Here is a 20,002-nt window from a genome sequence, read left to right on the forward strand (position 1 = left end):
AGATCTCAATGCTCTGTGGTGACTAAATGTGAAGGAAATCTTTTTAAAAAAAAGGAGGGGTAATGTATATATATGTACAGCTGATTCACTTTGCTATACACTTTGTAAAGCAACTATACTCCGAAACAATAGAGACACAAATCTGATTACTCTCTGTACTTTCATTCCAAGTGGTTGTTTTTCCCACATGCAAGAAGAGCTTATTGAATTGGCACTCTTTGCTGGGAAAGTGCGTAGTAAGATTGAGAAGCAGAAACGGGGATTTTGAGTGGTGGATTTTAAAATGTTTGCGCTGTGCCTAGTTAGTTGCTCAGTCATGTCCGACTCTTTGCGACCCCATGGACTGTAGCCCTCTGTCCATGAGGATTCTCCAGGCAAGAATACTGAAGTGGATTGCCATGCCCTCCTCCAGGGGATCTTCACAACCCAGGGAAGCCCTTTAAAATGTTTGTTCCCTCATAAATGGAGAACTTATGTTTTTGATTTTGTGTGAGAGAACTCAAGAATATGTCAGTAGTTTTGCCTCTTTTGAATAGCGTCCAAATGGACCACCTTCTATTGAATTCGACTCTACAGTAAATATTTATAAATACATTTTAGTATATCTGTTAAGAATGTATATGTTTTTAAATGTATAATTCGACATCAGGGAATGATTGCCTTGTTTGTGAACCTCTGAATGAATGCAGTGTAATTTGTTTCTGATGTTGAAGCATTTATCATTTGATCTTATTTTCCAGGTGCCATTTTGTTTGGAAATTATTCCCAAGTAAGGTGTGTTTGACGTTTGAATTCTGTTTTTGTTTCTCAGTTCAGAAAAACACTCAGTATGTCCTGGTGTTTGATGCATTTGTCATTGTGATTTGCTTGGCATCTCTTATCCTGTGCACAAGATCCATTGTTCTTGCGCTGAGGTTACGAAAGGTAAATGTGTGTTGGAATATTCTCCCTCCCTTCCTGACCTCGGCTTTCAGCTTGTCCAAACAGTGGGGCCTTGACGTCGGGTTATCCTGCCCTATCTGGGGCCTTGACTAAATTAAATTCCTTTGAATGATTGTCCTCCAACAAGGCATTAATTAATCAACCTGGAGTGTAGAGAGTGAGTCCAAGTTCCTAGCATGTCAAGTAGAATCAGACAATTATCCTGCTTCAACCTGAGCTAATAAACAGTTGCACAGCAGTGAACTTCTCAAGATTTTGAATGCTTCTAGAATAAATGAGACCCTTTTAAATTCAAGAGTGATCTTAAGAACAGGGTAATAGCATGTGTGGGTTTCATCTTTTGTCTTCAGATCAGAGTTCATTTTGACAGGAAGGCATGGTAAATGGGTTATAATGATGCATAAGATATATTATCCTATTTTTAAAATTAGTTTTAAAATTCTCCCCTGAGGTTCCTTTTACCTTTTTACCCTTAGGACTTTCGTGACCACATACTCTAGCACAAATTTTATCGCGGTGTGTGGCATGTGTATAAACACAGACTAGGGTCAGTGGAAGTAGGAAGTCATCAGAATACCACACGTGGAGCAAGAAAAACTGTCTTCATTCTATTTTCTACTTCTTGACATGTGGCAGTTTATTTTGTAAATACCCAGTTCTCTTACCCACCCACCCCCACCCCAAGTCCCTTGATATTCTGAATCCAGCGTCAGGGTCTGGGTTCTGCCAACCAGAGTGTGGGGCGCTGGGAGCCCACACCCGGGAGCTGGGCCGCCTGGACTCAAGGCCTGGCTCGGCTGCCCCGTGTCTCAGTTCTTTCCTCTGGAAGGAAGGGTCCGTGGCGCCGAGTTCGTAGGGTTGTTGTCTGGTTGAATGTGTTGGGAATATGTCAGGTGTTTGGAATGGACTCTGTGTCAGCTGTTTCAACAAGAGTCTGTTGGAGTGAGAGCGAGGCATTGGGTGTTGGAATCACTCAGTTTATTGGCGTGCTTGCCTCCAGCTGGGGTAGATGGTGGGGGGACGTGTGGGCTGTTATCTGTACCCTCCAAGTGAGAATCCATCCTGTTGGAAAAGGCAGTGTCATGCCATCAGACTCGAAAGAGCTCTGTTCTGCACTTTTTTCCTTCCAGAGGCCAGTGCAGTTTGTTAGAAATGATTTTTTTTTTTTTTTGGCTGTAGAGATTCCTAAAGTTCTTTCTGGAGAAGTACAAGCGACACGTGTGTAATGCCGACCAGAGGGAGTTTATCAACCAATGGTATATCCTGGTGATTATCAGCGACCTCCTGACAATAAGTGGATCCGTGTTAAAAATGGAAATTAAAGCCAAGGTGAGGGCAACCCATTTTAAATCTTTGGTTCTTTCTATTCTTTTGGGTCTCACATACTCTTAAGATATGTAGTAATTCTCATGTTTTCTCTTTTCTCACATCCATAAAACTGAAGCCTCCTTTGACTTGGTTTTTGGTGAGCAGAAAATGAGGAGGTGGATGTTCTGTGGAAGGTGATATTCCCATGAATGTCCTCTCGGGAACTTGGCAGCATCTTCAGAATAGGAATTGAAGTGTGAGAGGATTGATTGCTTGGTCAGGCTTTATTTATTTTTTTAAGTTGCAAAAAGCAGCCTCTGACCCTTGATCCAATCACGCCGTGAGCCAGGGGTGCTCACCCATGACTGATGGGAGTTCTGAAAGAGGTTTTATTTGAGGATTTGAGTGCCTCTAGTTGCCCGGCCCTTGGGTAACTTAGTTGATTTAGTCTCCCAAGTCTTGATTCCTCCCCTCGATGCTCTGCCATCAGCTAGCAAATCTTACCAGCCTTCCCTCCTGACCTCTAATACCTCCCTCTCATCCATGGCAGCTGCTCCGCTTCCTTCAGGCCGTCTTCCTCTCTGGTCTAGATCTTCTCATTGCTGCGACTCCCCTTCCCGCCACAGCTGTCTCCTCACTGTTGCTTTGCCTTCAGCCTTGTACCCCTCGGACCCATCCACCCAGCCGTCAGAGTCATCTTTCTGGTCTCTGTCTTGCAGTGACAATCCTTTCTGCCTCAGAAACCTGCTTTGTGATGAAGTGGCCTTCCTTCGGTGTGGTCTCCAGGGTCCCCATCGTTCAGCTCTCCCTCCATCTCCCGCCTCCACTTTCTCTGGCCTGTCTTGTGGGGCCCCCGCCTGAGGCCCTGGCTCAGCCTCTGTTGACTTGCAAGGCTCTCCCGGCCCGTCCACCAGACCCACCACTCTGGGGTCACGCCCGTGGGAGCCCAGTGTGACAAGTCCGGCCCTGAGCCCCTCACTGCACATAGCACGTTATATTAGAATTGTGTTTGTGCGTGTGTCTCTTCAGTTAGACCTGGGAGTCCTTGAGAGCAGGGACTGTTAGCACGTCATGCTGGGGCTTTCTTTTAAAAGTGTTAATTAATAGCTGGAAGGTATTGTTTGATATTTAGCAAACATCACTAGCTTATGTGCTTTAATGCCTAAGTCAGTGGTAAATGCAGTCTCTAGTTCAGAGTATTGTTTGAACAAAGATTTAGTTCAACAAATTGCAATACTAAAAGGAAATGAGAAATGCATTTGGAATTGTGCACTATTATTAATTTTCTTCTTCAGTTTAAAAACTCTTAGAATAACTGTAGAGAGGCAGGCAGACCATTCTTTCCCAGTCAGTTTCAAGCGAGGTTCCTGAGCTGAGTGGAATAGAATATTTTACTAATACGTCTGTTTTTTCATTTCCTAGAATCTCACAAACTACAACCTATGCAGCATTTTGCTTGGAACATCTACGCTCTTTGTCTGGGTTGGCGTCATCCGATACTTGGGTTACTTCCAAGCCTATAATGTAAGGATGTGCGGCACCACTGGGATTCAGGTCCATTTCTTTGGGAACTATTAGCTACTTTTTAATAACTCCCATTCTGCTGTTTTGTGTTTTTTATTTTCAGGTGCTCATTTTAACAATGCAAGCCTCGTTGCCAAAAGTTCTTCGCTTCTGTGCGTGTGCTGGTATGATCTATCTGGGTTACACCTTCTGCGGCTGGATTGTCTTAGGACCATATCACAACAAGGTGTGTAGCCTAATTCTGCCTCCTGCACACGAGGCACTTGGGACCCTTAAAAGTGGGTTTCGGGACTTTCCTGGCAGTCCAGTGGTTAAGACTCCACACTTCCAATTCAGGGGACTCGGATTGCACCCCTGGTCAGGGAACTAAGATTCCACAGTTCTGCACAGCATGGCCAAAAGAATAAGTAAAATGTTTTCTTTTAAAGTAGGTTTCTAGCTTTGACCTTCATCCCACTTCTCTCCAGCACATACGCTTGACATCAGTGAACACATATCTTTGCATTAGTTTTCCTTTTCTTTCCCTTTCCTGGATGTTGAAGTGACTTTAGGATGTTAAAACAAGAACGGCAGGAAACCGGAGAGCACATTTATTTCATGGTTGTCTGGGTCTGGCTTAAGGGGTCACATGTTAACCCAGCTGGACACCACATAAGAAGTCTTAGGACATGAGATCACTATAATAAAAATGGAAGTTAAGTAAGGAAAAGCATTTAAAAATCCGTCTAACTCAAAGGGTTACAGTTTTCATCCAGATTAACTGAGGAGGATGGAGGAGGATAAAGACTGCCCGGAATGACCACGGTAGTTATGATTAGAAGGTAACACATCTTGCCTTTGCAGGGGGCTTTGATTTCAGCATCATCTTGCTGCCTTATTAAAGTTCAGTATCTGAATTCTCAACTATTACTGGGCTGCAGTCAGTATCATAATTTCAGGGACAATAAAGTTATGTTCAGATGTTCTTGTTTTTTCTTTTTAAATGATTTTATTTATTTACGGCCGTGCAGGGTCTTCAGTGCTGCATGGGCTTGTCTCTATTGCAGTGAGCAGGGGCTTCTCTCTAGTCGTGGTGTGAGGGCCTCTCATTGCCGAGCACAGGCTCTAGGATGCTCGGGCTTCGGTCGTTGCAGCACCTGGGCTCAGGAGTTGCAGCTCTCAGGCTCCAGAGCACAGGCTCCGCAGCTGTGGCCCAGGAGCTTAGCTGCTCCAATGCACGTTGGGATCTTGCCGGAGCAGGGATGGAACTCGCATCTCTTGCATTGGCAGGTGGATTCTTTAACACTGAGCCGAGGCTCTTGGGCAAATTTTAGATTCTAGTTTTCTACACACGTATCTGGTTAGAGAGGCCAGGATCAAGAAGCCTGGGAGCTGGGAATCCTCAGCCATAGTTCTGGCTCTGCCGTCAAAAACTCTGGGGCCTTTGGCAAGCATCTCAACTTTCCTGAGACTGTTTCCTCCCCTTAAAAATGACTGGATGCTCGCTCAGTTGTGTCCAACTCTTTGCGACCCCATGGACTGTAGCCCACCAGGCTCTGTCCATGGGATATCCCAGGCAAGAGTACTGGAGTGGGTTGCCATTTCCTTCTCCAGATGTTCTTGTTTTAAGATGGTAAATTTGATTTAAAGATATAGCAGGAAATGAAATTTGGTAGGCTTTGTTTTCAAACCAAAAAAGTAAAAGCAATGATTGCATCTTATAGTTTTTTTTCCACAGGCCTTTGGCAGTTGGGACAATAGAAACAACAAAAATAAAAATAATAGCAGCTAACACTTGAGGTAATGCTAAGCGTTTCTCTCTTCTATTTCATTTAATTTTGTCAATAGCCCAGGGTACTGTCATCTTGACTTAGATGTCCTACAAGGAGAAAAGTAAAGATGTAAAGGATTGTATTGACACTGGTATATACAACTCAGCTTTAAATCTTGACCTTGATAGTCGCATTAAAAAAAACCATGATCAAATCTGGTTTATAAACTCGTCACTAAAATTGAGCAATCCATAAAACTCAAACTTTTGGTATTGTCCTACTAAAATTAATCCTAGTAACTTGGAATCTACCCAGACTTTCTCCTCTTTAAGCGTTACATTTAATTTGTCCAAAGAGAATTACCATTTTCCTACTTGAGAAACTGTATAGTCAACAAAGTGACCATCTCTGGGTTATTAGCAAATCTTGATCATCTTACTGCTCTTCCAGTTCTATCCCACTGATTTAAAGGTGACTCATCAGTAAAAAGTGTTCTTTGATATGATCTCTCTGATCTGGAGCATTTACGTCTTAGTGCCCAGGAAAATTAGCTTTTTTCTTCCTCACTGGCCTCGCGGTCTGAGTGCTTTGCCACATTTTTGTCACTAGAGGGCAGTGTTGCACCATATGGAATAAAGACTGCTCTTCCGCGGCCGGGGAATTTATCCTGTGGTCCTGAGGCTGTTAATGGCTCTCTACCTTTCCTGCTGGCACCAGTGGTAAAGAACCCGCCTGCCGATGCAGGAGACTTAAGAGACGCGGGTTCGACCCCTGGGTCTGGAAGATCCCCTGGAGAAGGGTATGATGGCACCCCACTCTAGTATTCTTGCCTGGAGAATCCCCAATGGACAGAGGAGCCTGGCGGGTTACAGTCCCTGGGGTCGCAAAGAGTCAGGCACACATCTTCCCTATCCCATCATTGTTCTGGAAGATGCTCTGAAATGTTGCTTTAATTTTACTAAACTAGCTACCATTCTCAAGTGCTACCTAGTTAAAGTGCCCATGTTCTTTACCTCCCTTGTTCTGTTAGTCCTCCCGTTAACCCTGTGAGAAATATTATTATCTTTTGACAGAAAATAAGGATCTTAATATGTTAGAATCCTGGGGTCGAATAGTTAGTGAATGGCTGAGATAGGATTCACACCCAGGTCACGTTTACCTTAATACACATCCTTTGAACAATAAGCTGAAGGCTTTTCTTCTTTTGTTTTCTTGGCATTACCTAAAACAAATCATTACAAAAGAGCATTTAGTCTGACTCAAGAGTGGCCCAACCATGAGAGGAAAGCCGAGTCATCAGTCTTATTTTTTTCGATATGTGTCAAGGTTACCTTGTGAATGATGGTGTTCTTTGCTTTGTGAGTCTTGACTGTATTTTCATATCTTCAGTTCTGTCCTTTCAAAGAGTCCAGAGGATCAGCACTATCCAAGAAAAATATGAGAGCTACAAATGAGAGCCATGTCTGCACTTTAAAACTTTTTCTAGTAGCCACATTAAAAACTTTTTGAGAGAAATGGATGAAATTGAATTTAATTATGCATTTTATTTAACCCAGTGTATTTAAAATATGACTTCAGCCTGCAGTCAGTATAAAACATTGAGATATTTTACCTTCCTTTTTTAGGCACTGAGTCTTTGAGATCTGGTGGGCATTTTGTCCCCACAGCATGGCTCAGTCTGGACTGGCTGTTGATCGGATGTTCCATAGTCACCAGAGCTGGTGGTGGCCATATTGGACATGTCACCTCTTGGCTTACGTCTCTTAGTTAATGCCAGTCTGTTACTTCTCCCCTGGAGGAGTAGAGAGATAAGAACTGTATCTCTGAGGTTGTATAGCAGGTCTGTTTATGGCTTCTATCTCCCATTCCTAACCAAGCTGATACATTTGGAAAACAGAGTTGAGTTAATTCAGTGGATGCACTGCTCAATTGTCAGAGAAAACCTTCACTTTCGTTCTGGACTTCTGTCTTTTTCTTCTGTATATTACTTCTTCTTTGAATCTAAAGTTAGAATTGTTTACTACCCCTGCACATCTCTCTCCAAACCAATCCAAATGGTCAAAAATTTCAGGTTCTGCCAGTCAGTCACTATCTGTTGAATCAGAAGACCTTCAAGTATTGCCTGAAAGCTTGAGAAATGGCACCATAGTGAGCATTTCCTAGAATTTCTAGAATCACAGCTAGCTTGGGTGTAGAAGCTCAATCGTTCTTTAAACAAACAAACAAAAAAAAACTCTAAAGAGAAGGTATCAGAAAAACCAGAGTCTCACCCTGATGCTTGTCTGGCAGCAGGAATCCCACATTTTAGCTTCTGGGTTTCCTGTTAGACATCGGATTTCAATGGTTCAGCTGAAAGAGAATAAAAATACAAGTGTCCTGCCGACGTTTACTCCAGCACTAATGGACGTTGGCACAACACCCTTTCAAAATGTGTGAGCTTGGCGGGCTGGAGCCTGTTGCTGTTTAATAATTCAAAAAGGACTGGAAGAACATAACTCTAATGTGGCTTTGACGTTTCCAGAGTACTTTCTGAGGAATATACCACAGTCTTGCATTTATTGTCCCCATTTTGCAAATGAAAAGACAAAGCATTGAAAAATCACTGGTCTTGGCTGACGCCACTGGTAAAAGTTCAGTGGCCCCCGAGCTACACCTTCTTGTTTTCAAGGCCTCTGGTTTTAGCCAAGCACCTCTCTTATTCAGAACAACTATTAGCTGGTTAAAACATTTTATGTGAATGCTACATGAGACTCTTAGCACCAACTCTTGAAGCAAATTTTTATGTCACTCTCTGACATAAGCGATTGCAAATTGTGCTTTCATTCACATGAAAGTTCTTTTTGGTTCAATTGAAAAATTATCATTTGTGGAACAAATGCTTGGGTTTTCACTGTGGTAGCCTGGAGCCCATGGAGACATTTTATGGAGATATCCATTTGATATTTATTCAACATCTACTGTGCCCCTAACACTATCGGACTCTTCTAGCCCAAACTCTTAGAGGATGGGACCGTGGATTATTGCTGTTTGCATTCCTCATGTCATGTGTGGTACATAGAACATGGTAAAGGGCTCAGCAAGTTTGCTGAATGACAAGAAACAGAGACGTAGCAGAAGCTGCTTTCTGGGGACTTAAAAGCTTGCAAGAACCAAGGCAATTTCCTAGGAATGCATTGGTAGCCTGGAGGCACATTAGCACCTTATTTCTCTTTACCTTGGGTATTTTTTTAAATCTCTATTTTTAAAAAATTGAAGTATGGTTGATTTGGAGAAGGAAATGGCAACCCATTCCAGTATTCTTGCCTGGGAAATCCCATGGACAGAGGAGCCTGGTGAGTTACAGTCCATGGGGTCGTAAAAGACACAACTTAGCAACTAAAGAACATAACTGATTGACAGTGTTTCAAGTGTGCAGCAAAGTGATTCGGTTATACAAATGCACACACATATATGTATTCTTTTTCAGATCCTTTTCCATCATAGGTTATCACAATATATTGAATACAGTTCCCTATGCTATCTGATTTATGTTATCTGATTTATATATAGTAGTGTGTATCTGTTAATTCCAATTTCCTAATTTATCCTCCTCCCCTTTTCCCTTTGGTAACCATAAGTTTATTTTCTATGTCTATGAGTCTATTTCTGTCTTGTAAATAAGATCATTTATATTGTATTTTAGGTTCCACATGTACATGGAATCCACATATAAGTGATATCATGTGATATTTGTCTTTCTCTGTCCAACTTACTTAGTATGATAATCTCTAAGTCCATCCATGTTGCTGGAAATGGCATTATTTCATCTTTTTATGGCCGAATAATATTCCATTTTATATATATATATATATATATATATATATATATTCTTTATCCATTCATCTGTTGGATATATATATATATTCTTTATCCATTCATCTGTTGATGGCATTTGGATTGCTTCCATGTCTTGGCTGTTGTAAATGCTGCAAACATTGGAAAGCACATATCTTTTTGAATTAGAGTTTTCTCTGGATATATGCCCAGGAGTGGGTTTCTGTATCAAATGGTAACTCTAGTTTTTTAAGGACCTGCCATACTGTTCTCCACGTTAGGTATTTTTAAAGCTCGTTTATTATACTATGGATCTTGGCCACTGAAACTAGCTCACAGCCACTTCTTATGGTATGAAATGGTAGAGTATGTACCAATTACTTACCTTACTAGGTCTCTGTTTAACTTTTTGGTGGGTTAAAATAAATCTCACATGCCCAGAGAAGAGGGAGATAAATAACATTAATGCTGAGATGCATATTGTGTCCAAATTGATTCTAAGTAACTGCACAGGAAACTAAGGGATGAATTTGCACTGTGCCCACCAACTCGCAGTTCTGGAACTTGAAACACAAACTGCTGGAGGTTCTTGACACTAAAGAAAGGAATTGGCCAGTTTCCAAGAGAAACTCTGAGAAATATGGGTTTAAAATTCTTTTAATTAATTAATTTTTGGTTGTGCTGGGCCTTCATTGCTTTCCGCGGACTTCCTTTGGTTGTCGTGAGTGGGGTCTACTCTTGGCTGCGATGCTCGGGCTTCTCACTGTGGTGGTGTCTCTTGTTGCCTTGTGAGGGCTCTAGGGCACACAGGCTTCGGTAGTTCTGCACATGGGCTGAGCTGCTCCTTGGCCTGTGGAGTCTTCCCGGACCAGGGATCAAACCCATGTCCCCTGCACTGGCAGATGGATTCTTAACCACTGTCCCACCAGGGAAGTCCTGAGAAATAAGGATTACTAATGGTGCTGTCAGAGTTGTAATTGATGTTCATGGAAACCAACTTGAACTGCATTGTCTTAAGGCTAGTGGTGGGGTGGAAGCTAGTTACTCTGGGAACTGCCTGTCTTATTATTACATTATCTGCATATTAATAAGTGATTTGCTCATGGATGTTCCCTCCAGGGTTCTGTGGGGAGTGACTTTAGTCCAGGTCTTCAGAGTTGTCGCCGATGTAGCAAAGCCATGGCCATGATTCTTATTTGGGGTATGTCTGTATGCTCTCCCTTGGTTACAGAATTTACCCCGTGAATCTATCACAGACTGGGAGTTTGCTAGCTGGTTGGGGTACAGAGAAGTGTGCAGACAACAATTAGAAGACCAACCAGTCATTTCTTCTGTGGTTCTTACTGATGTAGAGAACAAACTAGAGCTGCCAGGGCAGTCTGACTTGATGTAAGACTGAAATAGCCCTTCCACACTGGCTCCATCGGGCAGAGACGATGACGGATGTACCAGATGAAGAGAGTAAATCCCATGATTTACAGACGGAGAAGTGGCCCAGGTGCTGTGAGAGGAGGCAGACACACGATCTTGACACTGCCATTCAAGGGATGGCGTGAGGCCCCATAAACGAGGAACTTACTCCAGGGTTCTTGGCTTGGATTTTTACTTTGCCTCCAGACTTTGCATTATTGCTAAGCAAGAGAAATGATTTGAAGGCTATGTTCTTTGAAGTTTAGATTTTACTGCAGCTTGGACTTGAGGCTGAAGAGGTTGGAGGGAGGAAGACTTTTCTGGAGTTTTCTGTAATAAATATTTAAGTGTGACATCAGAGAGGCGTAGAAAGAGTGGGTTAGAGAAGCACCATACAAACAGACAAACCTTATTAGATTGTAGAGCAGGGAAAATAAATCCATTCAACACACTGCTTTTTTTTTTTTTTAATTGAAGTTTAGTTGATTTACAGTGTTAGTTAATTTCTGCTCTACAGTAACATGATTGTTATACATGTATATAGATTCTTTCTTTAAATATTCTTTTCCATTGTGGTTTATCACAGGCTATTGAATGAGGTTCCCTGTGCTATATAGTAGACTTTGTTGTTTATCCATTCTATATATGATTGCTTACATCTGCTAACCCCAACCTCCCACTCCAGCCCTCCTCCAACCCTCTCCTCTTGGCAACCACAAGTCTGTTCCCTATGTCAGTGAGTCTGTTTCTTTTCCACAGATAGGTTTCTTTTGTGTTGTATTTTAGATTTCACATATAAACAACACATAGTTTTAAGCACTTGATTATTTTGGAGTAATCTTTTTCTGGTAGGAGGCTGGAATCGCAGACAGAGATAGAGAAATTTGGAAGGGAAGCCCATTTTCTGGGCTCAGATGGTGGGAGCTATTATTATGTTGCATGTGAATCCATACTGATAGCACAGCTCCCAGCTGGAAATGTCCCAGAGACATTCACAGGGACTTGTCCCACAGCCACACGCGCTGACTTGATGGACGTACCGGCCCCTCCTCCCGCTAAGGACAGAATATGTTTTGTTACAGTTTTGCAGCAAGCTGTTGTATCTGCATTTCTGAAAACTGTGTCGCCTTTTGCCTATTAAGTCATTATCATTCTTCACATAGAAACTTTTCACACTCATCTAATGTTTAACCCTCTGACCTCAGAGACTTCATTCATTAAGCACTCGCTGTTTACTTTCTGTGGATATGGCAGCTGGTGGTCAAGCGCATAAGCCGGGTGGTGGCTGCGAGCTTCCCGGGGCATTCCACACCAGCCCCTGCTCAGCTCTGCCCCCAGGGCTTCAGGTGTTCCGTCAACCTCTTGCTAACTACCTCCTGTCGCTGCCTCTACCCGCCCCTTAAACTGGCCTTGTCTGGAACAGAGTCCATCGGAGGTTCCTCCCCCACCCTCCTGGGCTTACTTTCTCCCCACTTTCCTCTGGATTCCTTGCAATCCTGGGCCCCTGCACTTAGTCCGACTGGCCTCCTGGCCCCTGAACTTGTCTATTCTGCGAGATCTTCACGTGCCATGGAAACAGAGAGCAGATCCTATCCCTCTTCTGTCCAAGTTTTCACTCTTCTCCAGGGAAGCCGGGATTAGTCTGAAGTGTTTACAAGCCCAGACAAGGCTCTGTGAGCGCAGCACACACTCTCTCCAACCACTCCTTAGGCTCCACACCTATTCCCTCCACATTCACTGAGCAAATTTCTCTTCCTCCTCTCACTGATGAGCACCTCGGCTTTCAGGCCTGACTTCTGAGGGCCACTTTCCTTAGGCAGCCCACCCAGCTCTGCCACAGGGGTTAGGTATGTTGGCAGTGGCCAGTCCACTGGTAGCTGGGGAGCCCTCAGAAGACACACCATGATCATTCATCCTAATGCACTTTCCCACCTCTAGTAATCTCGAGCTTTAAAGGCTGGAAAATTATCTGAATTCATGGTTGGAAAGGCTACAAAGAAACCAGTTTTCTTGAGCCTCTGTCTCTGGCCCTTCCACCTTTGCTGGTGGTCTGCAGTTCTTTCAGAAAGCAGTTTAGCAGATTTTAGCCTTAAAATGTTAATCGTGGGCTTCCCTGGTGGCTCAGTGATAAAGAATCTGCCTGCCAATGCAGGAGGCACGGGTTCAATCCCTCGTCTGGGAAGACCTCACCTGCTGCAGAGCAACTAAGCATGTGCACATCTACTGAGCCCCTGCTCCACAATGAAAGAAGCCACCGCGATGAGAAGCCTGCACATCGCAACTAGAGTGTAGCCCCTGCTCACTGCAACTAGGGAAAAGCCAGTGCAACAATGAAGACCACACATGGCCAAAAAAAAAAAAAAGTTAATACTGAGACCTAATAATAGGAAAAAACTCAGTGTCGAGAAATGTGCATTGTGTTGTTCTTTACAATAGCAAACATGATTAGGATGTCCCGTGAAAGGGAAATAGTTACAGTTGACATTTCCAACAAATGATCTCTGGGTATGAATAATACAAGACTATGTTAAGTAGAAAAGAAAGAAAAATCTGATCCAAAATGCTTAGGTGACATGACCACAAATATATAAAAAGTCATTGGAAAAGACCCTGATGCTGGGAGAAAGGGGCGACGGAGGATGAAATGGTTGGATGGCATTCTTGGCTCAATGGATGTGAGTTTGAGCAAACTCTGGGAGACAGAGGACAGGGAAGCATGGGTGCTACAGTCCATGGGGTTGCAAAGAGTCAAACATCACGTAGCATCTGAACAACAACAGCAGCAACATAAAGAGTGCAAAGGAAAAAGACTGAGAGAGGTGTCAAGAAATTATCTCTGTGAATGTAGAGGAGAGTTTTGAGTAACAATTTGCAATGCATGGTATTCCAGTGCCCTAAGGTGAATGTTAATCGTAATAAAAATGGCAGCAACAATGTCTTCAACAAAACCAGCTAACTAGATACTTCTCTACTTCCTTGGCTAGTATATCTCAGACTACTCTTGGTCTCCCCCCTCCACAGTTTGAAAATCTGAACACGGTTGCCGAGTGTCTGTTTTCTCTGGTCAACGGTGATGACATGTATGCGACCTTTGCTCACATCCAGCAGAAGAGCCACTTGGTGTGGCTGTTCAGTCGCCTGTATTTATATTCCTTCATCAGCCTTTTCATATACATGATTCTCAGCCTTTTCATTGCACTTATCACAGACTCTTATGACACCATTAAGGTAAGCAGTTATCATTATTTCCTACCAAAAACTATTGCAAATTCTGTATAGATCAGAACATAGGAAAATACTATGTTTTTTACTTACTTAAAATACTATTACTTAGATTTTTGAGATTTTGTAGAAAAGGAACTTTTTAGATGCTGAAGGTTCATTTTAAATATGCATTTAGGACATTGTCCTTGGTGCCCAGATTGGGGTGGACTGGTTTGGAGGTGTAGTGGGAAAGAGAAAGGGAATGGGTAAAGATGGGCCTGCCTGCCGGCTAAGTCGCTTCAGTCGTGTCTGACTCTTAGTGACTCTGCGGACTATAATCCGCCAGGCTTCTCTGTCCCTGGGATTCTCCAAGCAAGAATACTGGAGTGGGCTGTCATAGCCTCCTTCAGCGGATCTTCCTGACCCAGGGATCGAACCCCCGTCTCCTGCATTGTAGGCAGATTCTTTACCACTGAGCCACAGGGGAAGCCCTTAAGAATGGACTGAATTTGGTAAATCAGGTAGTTGGGCTGTGGATCTTGGTGCTTACAGGCATACCTGCCTGTCCTGGAACTTCGGCTTTGCGTGCTAAGTTTCAGTGATAAGGGGTGACCATCTTCCTGACAACTGTCCATATGTGGGCACACCTCAAACACTGGATGCCGCTCGTGTGCTGCAGGTTTCCCTTAGGTTACAAAATCTAAGGCTTTTGTGGCCGTTTAGCTTCTTCCCTTCCCAAGCTACCCAGTGGACCCTGTGTCCTTTCCGACCGGGTCCATTTAACTGCTCTGCAGCAGGAAGGAAGCTCTGTAGCCTCAGGCGGTGTGTCTCTGCAGCAGGTGGTCGTACTTGGAGCCAGCACCCTGTTTGGGGCCAGCATCTGAGCAAGCAGGGATGCCATATCCGTGTCCTGCGGCGTTGTCCTCTTCTTGAACCTTCTCAGGCTATCCCAGAAGAACCCAGTCCGTTGGAAATACTCCTGAGCATTTTGTGCGGAAGGAGACACATGTTTCTGTCGGGATGGGTGCTTGGCTGCAGGAGGGCTGGCCGTGGGGAGAGCAGCCAGGCCTCTGCAGTGTGGGTGCTGTCCTTGGATCTGCCAGTGTCCCTTTGAGGGCGCCAAGCCTTGGTGACCTGGTGGATGATCTCACTGAACATGAGGGGAGGGGTCTCTCAAGAGTCTCTGGGTCTGCTTGGAGGAACCTACTGCCTTCTACCTCAGTAAGCGACCGGCTTCTATAAAACTTCCCAGCCCAACTCCATATGGGCAGTGTGGGGAAGGGGAGGTTTCTCCTGGGCTTGCAGTGAGCATGAAAGCTTTAGACTGTTATTTCCTTCACCCCTTTAATTAACATGCCTCTAGGCTCCTTGGTGGCTCAATTGTAAAGAATCCGCCCGCCAGTGCAGGAGATGGGGTTTCCATCCCTGGGTCAGAAAGATCTCCTGGAGAAAGAAATGGCAACCTACTCCAGTATTCTTGCCTGGGAAATCCCATGGACAGAGGAGCCTGGCAGGACACAGCTTAGTGACTAAACCATAACAACAACAGCCCTTTTCCCACTAAGGCTTGCTGTCTGGAGTTTTCCTCCGAATGGCTGTCTGTTCCCATGGTGGCCCTGGCTTGGCTTTCAAGGGACCCAGAGATTGATTGATTATTGTTAATATCAGTTCTTGGATCTGAGTTTGGAACGTGGGAGAGTTTTATTTTAGCAGAGGTGGGTTTGGTTCGTTGACAGAGGGAGCAATTTCTCATGCTGTATAAATAAGGTAACCACACTGTGTACTTTTTAAAGAAATACCAACAGAATGGGTTTCCTGCCACGGATCTTCAGGAATTCCTGAAGGAGTGTAGTAGCAAAGAGAAGTGTCAGGAAGAGTCACCAGCTTTCCTGTCCAGCATCTGCTGTCTGAGGAGGTCAGTATTGTGTCGAGTCAGGTCTCCATGCTCCCAGGATGAGATGCTCTGTTGCCTTAACAAAGAGTCCTCCCAGGGCAAACGCTGCTCTCAGAAATCAGCTGATTGGAGGAAACAATGCAGCCTTCCTTTCTTTCCTCCCACTGGACTTGGCTTTAGAAATCTATTGTTTCTTATAAAAGGTACAAAGGTACAAGACATGGTTGGAATCTCTTGGGAATGTTAAAGCCTGTTATGAAAAGGCATGAACTATGTCCCTGAAGTCAAGAGGGTGGGCTGGCCACAGGAAGAGGTCAGAATCCTTCATTTACAGGTGTAGCTCCAGGAATGTCAAAGATGTTTTCCCCTTTTCACAATTGGTGGTACAAGTAACCTTCTTTGAGCAGAGCAGAAAATCTGCTTGAGAGGGCCTCTGTGTGTCCTTGGCTGCAAATACAAATCAGTTGATCAATGACTCTTCGCTCACCATTGATCAGGGCACTTACATAAATAGTCCGGACCTCAGTGGCAAAGCCTCCGCACAGTGGGTTGGGGACGAGAATGGGGGACACATGAAGATAATCTTCTTAACTGTGCCCATGTTTGTTTTCATCTCAAGTCAGGGATGGGGGTTGTTAGCTAGGAGTATCCCCGACTCACGTCTTTTGAGAAGCATTCGCTAAACCAGTCCTGAAGGAAGAGGAAGAACATAATTGCTACTCAGAATCACAGGATGTATTTTTCATTAATCAATTCGTACTACATCTTGGGATTTGAAATGGTATGATGGAGCACTTCTAAATAATGTCTAGTAAATATGAAATGAGATCTTCTGAGAAGAGTTAAGTTTTTACAATCACATTTTATCCTCTCAGAGCATTAAAATGTTGCCATGGAAGCAGGGATAAAGGGAAATTAATTTTCTTAATAGGCAGCTGCCTCCTAAGGGGTACCTTACATAAGGATCCTTTTCTAATTAGAAAGTTGCTTTTCTAATATGTAGTTAACCATAAATTTAAAAAAGTCATCTCAGAATGTAAAATAGTTGTGAACACTGGACAGTAATGGATGGGCTTTTGGTGCTTGATCTTTGTACCAGAAAAAGCCCCAGAGGGTTGTTAGATGATTTCTCATGCAGCCATATGAAACAAGTGAAAGATTTAAAGGGTGACCTGCAGGACTGATTGATCAGGTTGAGTCTGGCTGGTGAGAACGGAGCAACATCAGCAGGCAGCTTTCCCTAAGATGAGCTAAGACTTGTGGAGAAGGTGTGTCTGGTGCGAACAACCGTCTGCTCGTTTCATAGTGAGCAGCGAGAGAATTGGTAGAACAGGAGGGTCACCCAAAGGGAACAAAGTGAAGAACGGGATGTTGGAAGTTTTGAAAAAAGAGGAGATCAAAAATAGAAACAGAAGTGGCTGTTACCAAAGATGGCCATGGGTGAAGTTGGCTTGATCGGTTTTAGCTGAATAATCAGATCAACGGCTGGAATCCAGGGGGATCTGGCTGGACCCTGCATAGAAACAATGAAGGTCATAGGGTCTAATGAAGGAAATGGGTTGTACTGAGGCCTTGGAACAAGTGACGGTTTTGAAATCATCGAAAATTAAGTATACCTGGATGTGTTTAACACAGCTGGAAACTTAAGAATGAAATAAAATTGAGGAAGGTGACAATTCTATGAGCCTAGGACTCACTTTATGACTGGAGAGTATATGTTGGAGAAGAACCATAAAGGCATCACAAGTACTGGTGTCTGGGCCCCTCTCCAGTGCCCATGACATGCAACCCAAGTATCACAGCTCTGCCTCCTGAAGAGCATGGCCAGGTTGCTCTTCTTCAAAAAAAGCAGCCCATCAACCACCAGAGACTCATTCGCTCTTGAATAATTGACAGAGCCTCTAGCCTGATGGTCAGAACACCTGGGTTTTCATTTTGGATCCTGCCAATTACTGAATGTGTCCCATGACCTTTCCTAAGTCCCTGGGTCCCTCTGTGGTATCATTAGGGTGGAACAAGTAGCCTCTGCATCCTCTTCTGGTTCTATGGGGAGGTATGCTTCTGGTCTGGTTCTCTGGAGGGGTGTGCTGGTTTGAGAAAATGCAGTTAACCTTTCCCCTTCTCTACCATAGTGAAGGAGGAAAATCTGCAGTTCTAGCCATGGAGATGGAGGGTGGACAGCACCTCAAAATTGCCAGAAGCATCTAATCAAACCCCAAATAATGTAAATTGTCCTTAAGTTTTCTTCCACTTACATGTTGCACTCAGCATGTCAGTAATTTATGTATGCTGACATGATAGAGCATGTATTCCTGTTCCATCTCAAAGAGTTTTAAGTTATTGCTCTCTTTACTTCTCCCCCTTTCTGTTACAGGAATAGAAGTGATGACCACTTGATACTTATTAACTAAAATCCTCCTGCTGACAATGATCAAGTTTCAGGTCTCCATACTGAATGACAATGTAGAGGGGTCCCAAATGGCTTGGACCAGCACTTCCAAAAACACCGACTGCGGATGGGGAAAGAGGACTGTCAGCTGGCTGAACAGAATTGAAGTTCCAAAGTTCCTTTTTATAAACTTGAATGATGAAGAACAGACCACAGTCACCTCCTGGGCATTAGTGTCATAGAGCAGTGACAGTGAAATTCTGTCTTGGTCTTTTAAATTATGATGTCATATTTCAGAGTGGGTAAAACAGTGGTATTTAAAGCCATGTATTTAAAGATGTGAGTTCATCATCAAATACAGGTTTGTCTTAAAGTGATTCTTGGGTGAGAAGACATTTATTAATCCATGGTCTGCACAAAACAGAAACTGGTTGCACTACCAACTTAGAAACTCAACGCTGGAGAACTATTAAGCCATGTAATACACTTAAATCAACAAAAAGACCTCTTGCAGTGGACATCTCTTGGCCTATGTTTTCCTATGGTCTTCTCAGGATGATGTGAAGAAACTGTTGGTAAAGTCAGTGGGAAGAATTGGAAACAAAGTTGTTTGGACACCTTGTCACTTGTGCTCCTTGTTGATTGTATACCCGGGACATGTGGACATTATACTACCGCCGTGGCCACTCATGTCAACACCTGAACTCCACTGTGGTGGGGATTTACCCTTGTCAAGCAAGGAAGGTGGTGTTTTTTTTTTTTCCAAAATAAATTAAATTTATTTTTATCATGACATATGGAGCTACTGGACTTCCATGGTGGCTCAGACAGTTAAGAATCTGCAGTGTGAGAGACCTGGGTTCGATCCCTGGGGTGGGAAGATCCCCTGCAGAAGGGAACAGCTACCCACTCCAGTATCCTTGCCTGGAGAATTCCATGGACAGAGGAGCCTGGCAGGCTACAGTCCATGGGGTCACAAAGAGTCAGACACAACTGCAGTCTATACACAAAATGCTTTGCTAAACTTACCATTTTAGTTATAAACTTTTTTACTTAAAAAAAAAAACATTGAGTTACATTCAAGTTTTAAATTAAAGACCGTTTAACCTGTGGTTCTAGGGTCATCCCCATGCAGAAGCAATGTGCAATTAAATCACTTATTCACCCTGAATATACCCCCAGTGCATCATTTATCTCTGAATAGAATTGCTATTAATGCCTTTTATACAATTTGAATTGAAGATTAATGATGGTCTTCCATGCTTATGTTTTTCTTTCATTGGCTTTCATGTTTCCTTTTATTTCTTTTCCCTCCAGCTGAACAGAACACTTTGAGGAAGAAAAATCTTTTTTCAAGGTTACCCTGTGTCTGTAGAAACACTGTTTTCTCTCTTTTTAATGATTTTAAACAATTGTCACCGTGACAACTCTGTTATCTATTTGGATTTTATTGAAAAATATTTTCTTATAACTCGGCTAATAGACATATCTGGGACAAACCGTTTTCTTTCCTTCCCTAGGCTTCCACTTGGAGAGTTCACTGTGAAATTTAGGAGACTCATTCTTTCTGCCTCTTGGTTTCATTATGGGATCCCAGTTCTTATAGAACATACCTCTATGGCTTGCAGTGACTTCCTCAAAGCCTGATGTAACATTCTTAGGCCTATTGACTTGGGCTGGTAAGCAAAGGTCATGGGTGACTTTCACTTCATTGAACTACTACAATTTTTTTTAATGTACTGTTTCTTAACATCTACCTAATGAAAA

General features: G+C 43.3%; 1 protein-coding gene across 1 annotated transcript in view; it reads left to right on the forward strand.

Moving 5' to 3' along the window:
* MCOLN2 (mucolipin TRP cation channel 2) overlaps positions 1-18,804 on the forward strand; it is a 65,437-nt gene extending 46,633 nt beyond the window's left edge. The window contains exons 8-14 of the mRNA XM_065909990.1: positions 812-924; positions 2,122-2,271; positions 3,673-3,774; positions 3,878-4,000; positions 13,770-13,976; positions 15,746-15,867; positions 18,221-18,804. Coding sequence (XP_065766062.1) covers positions 812-924; positions 2,122-2,271; positions 3,673-3,774; positions 3,878-4,000; positions 13,770-13,976; positions 15,746-15,867; positions 18,221-18,257 — 854 coding nt within the window. The 3' untranslated portion in view covers positions 18,258-18,804. The remainder of the gene's footprint in view (positions 1-811; positions 925-2,121; positions 2,272-3,672; positions 3,775-3,877; positions 4,001-13,769; positions 13,977-15,745; positions 15,868-18,220) is intronic.
* The last annotated feature ends 1,198 nt before the right edge of the window (positions 18,805-20,002 follow it).

The sequence above is a fragment of the Muntiacus reevesi genome, chromosome 1, assembly GCF_963930625.1.
Source record: "Muntiacus reevesi chromosome 1, mMunRee1.1, whole genome shotgun sequence".
NCBI lineage: Eukaryota > Metazoa > Chordata > Mammalia > Artiodactyla > Cervidae > Muntiacus > Muntiacus reevesi.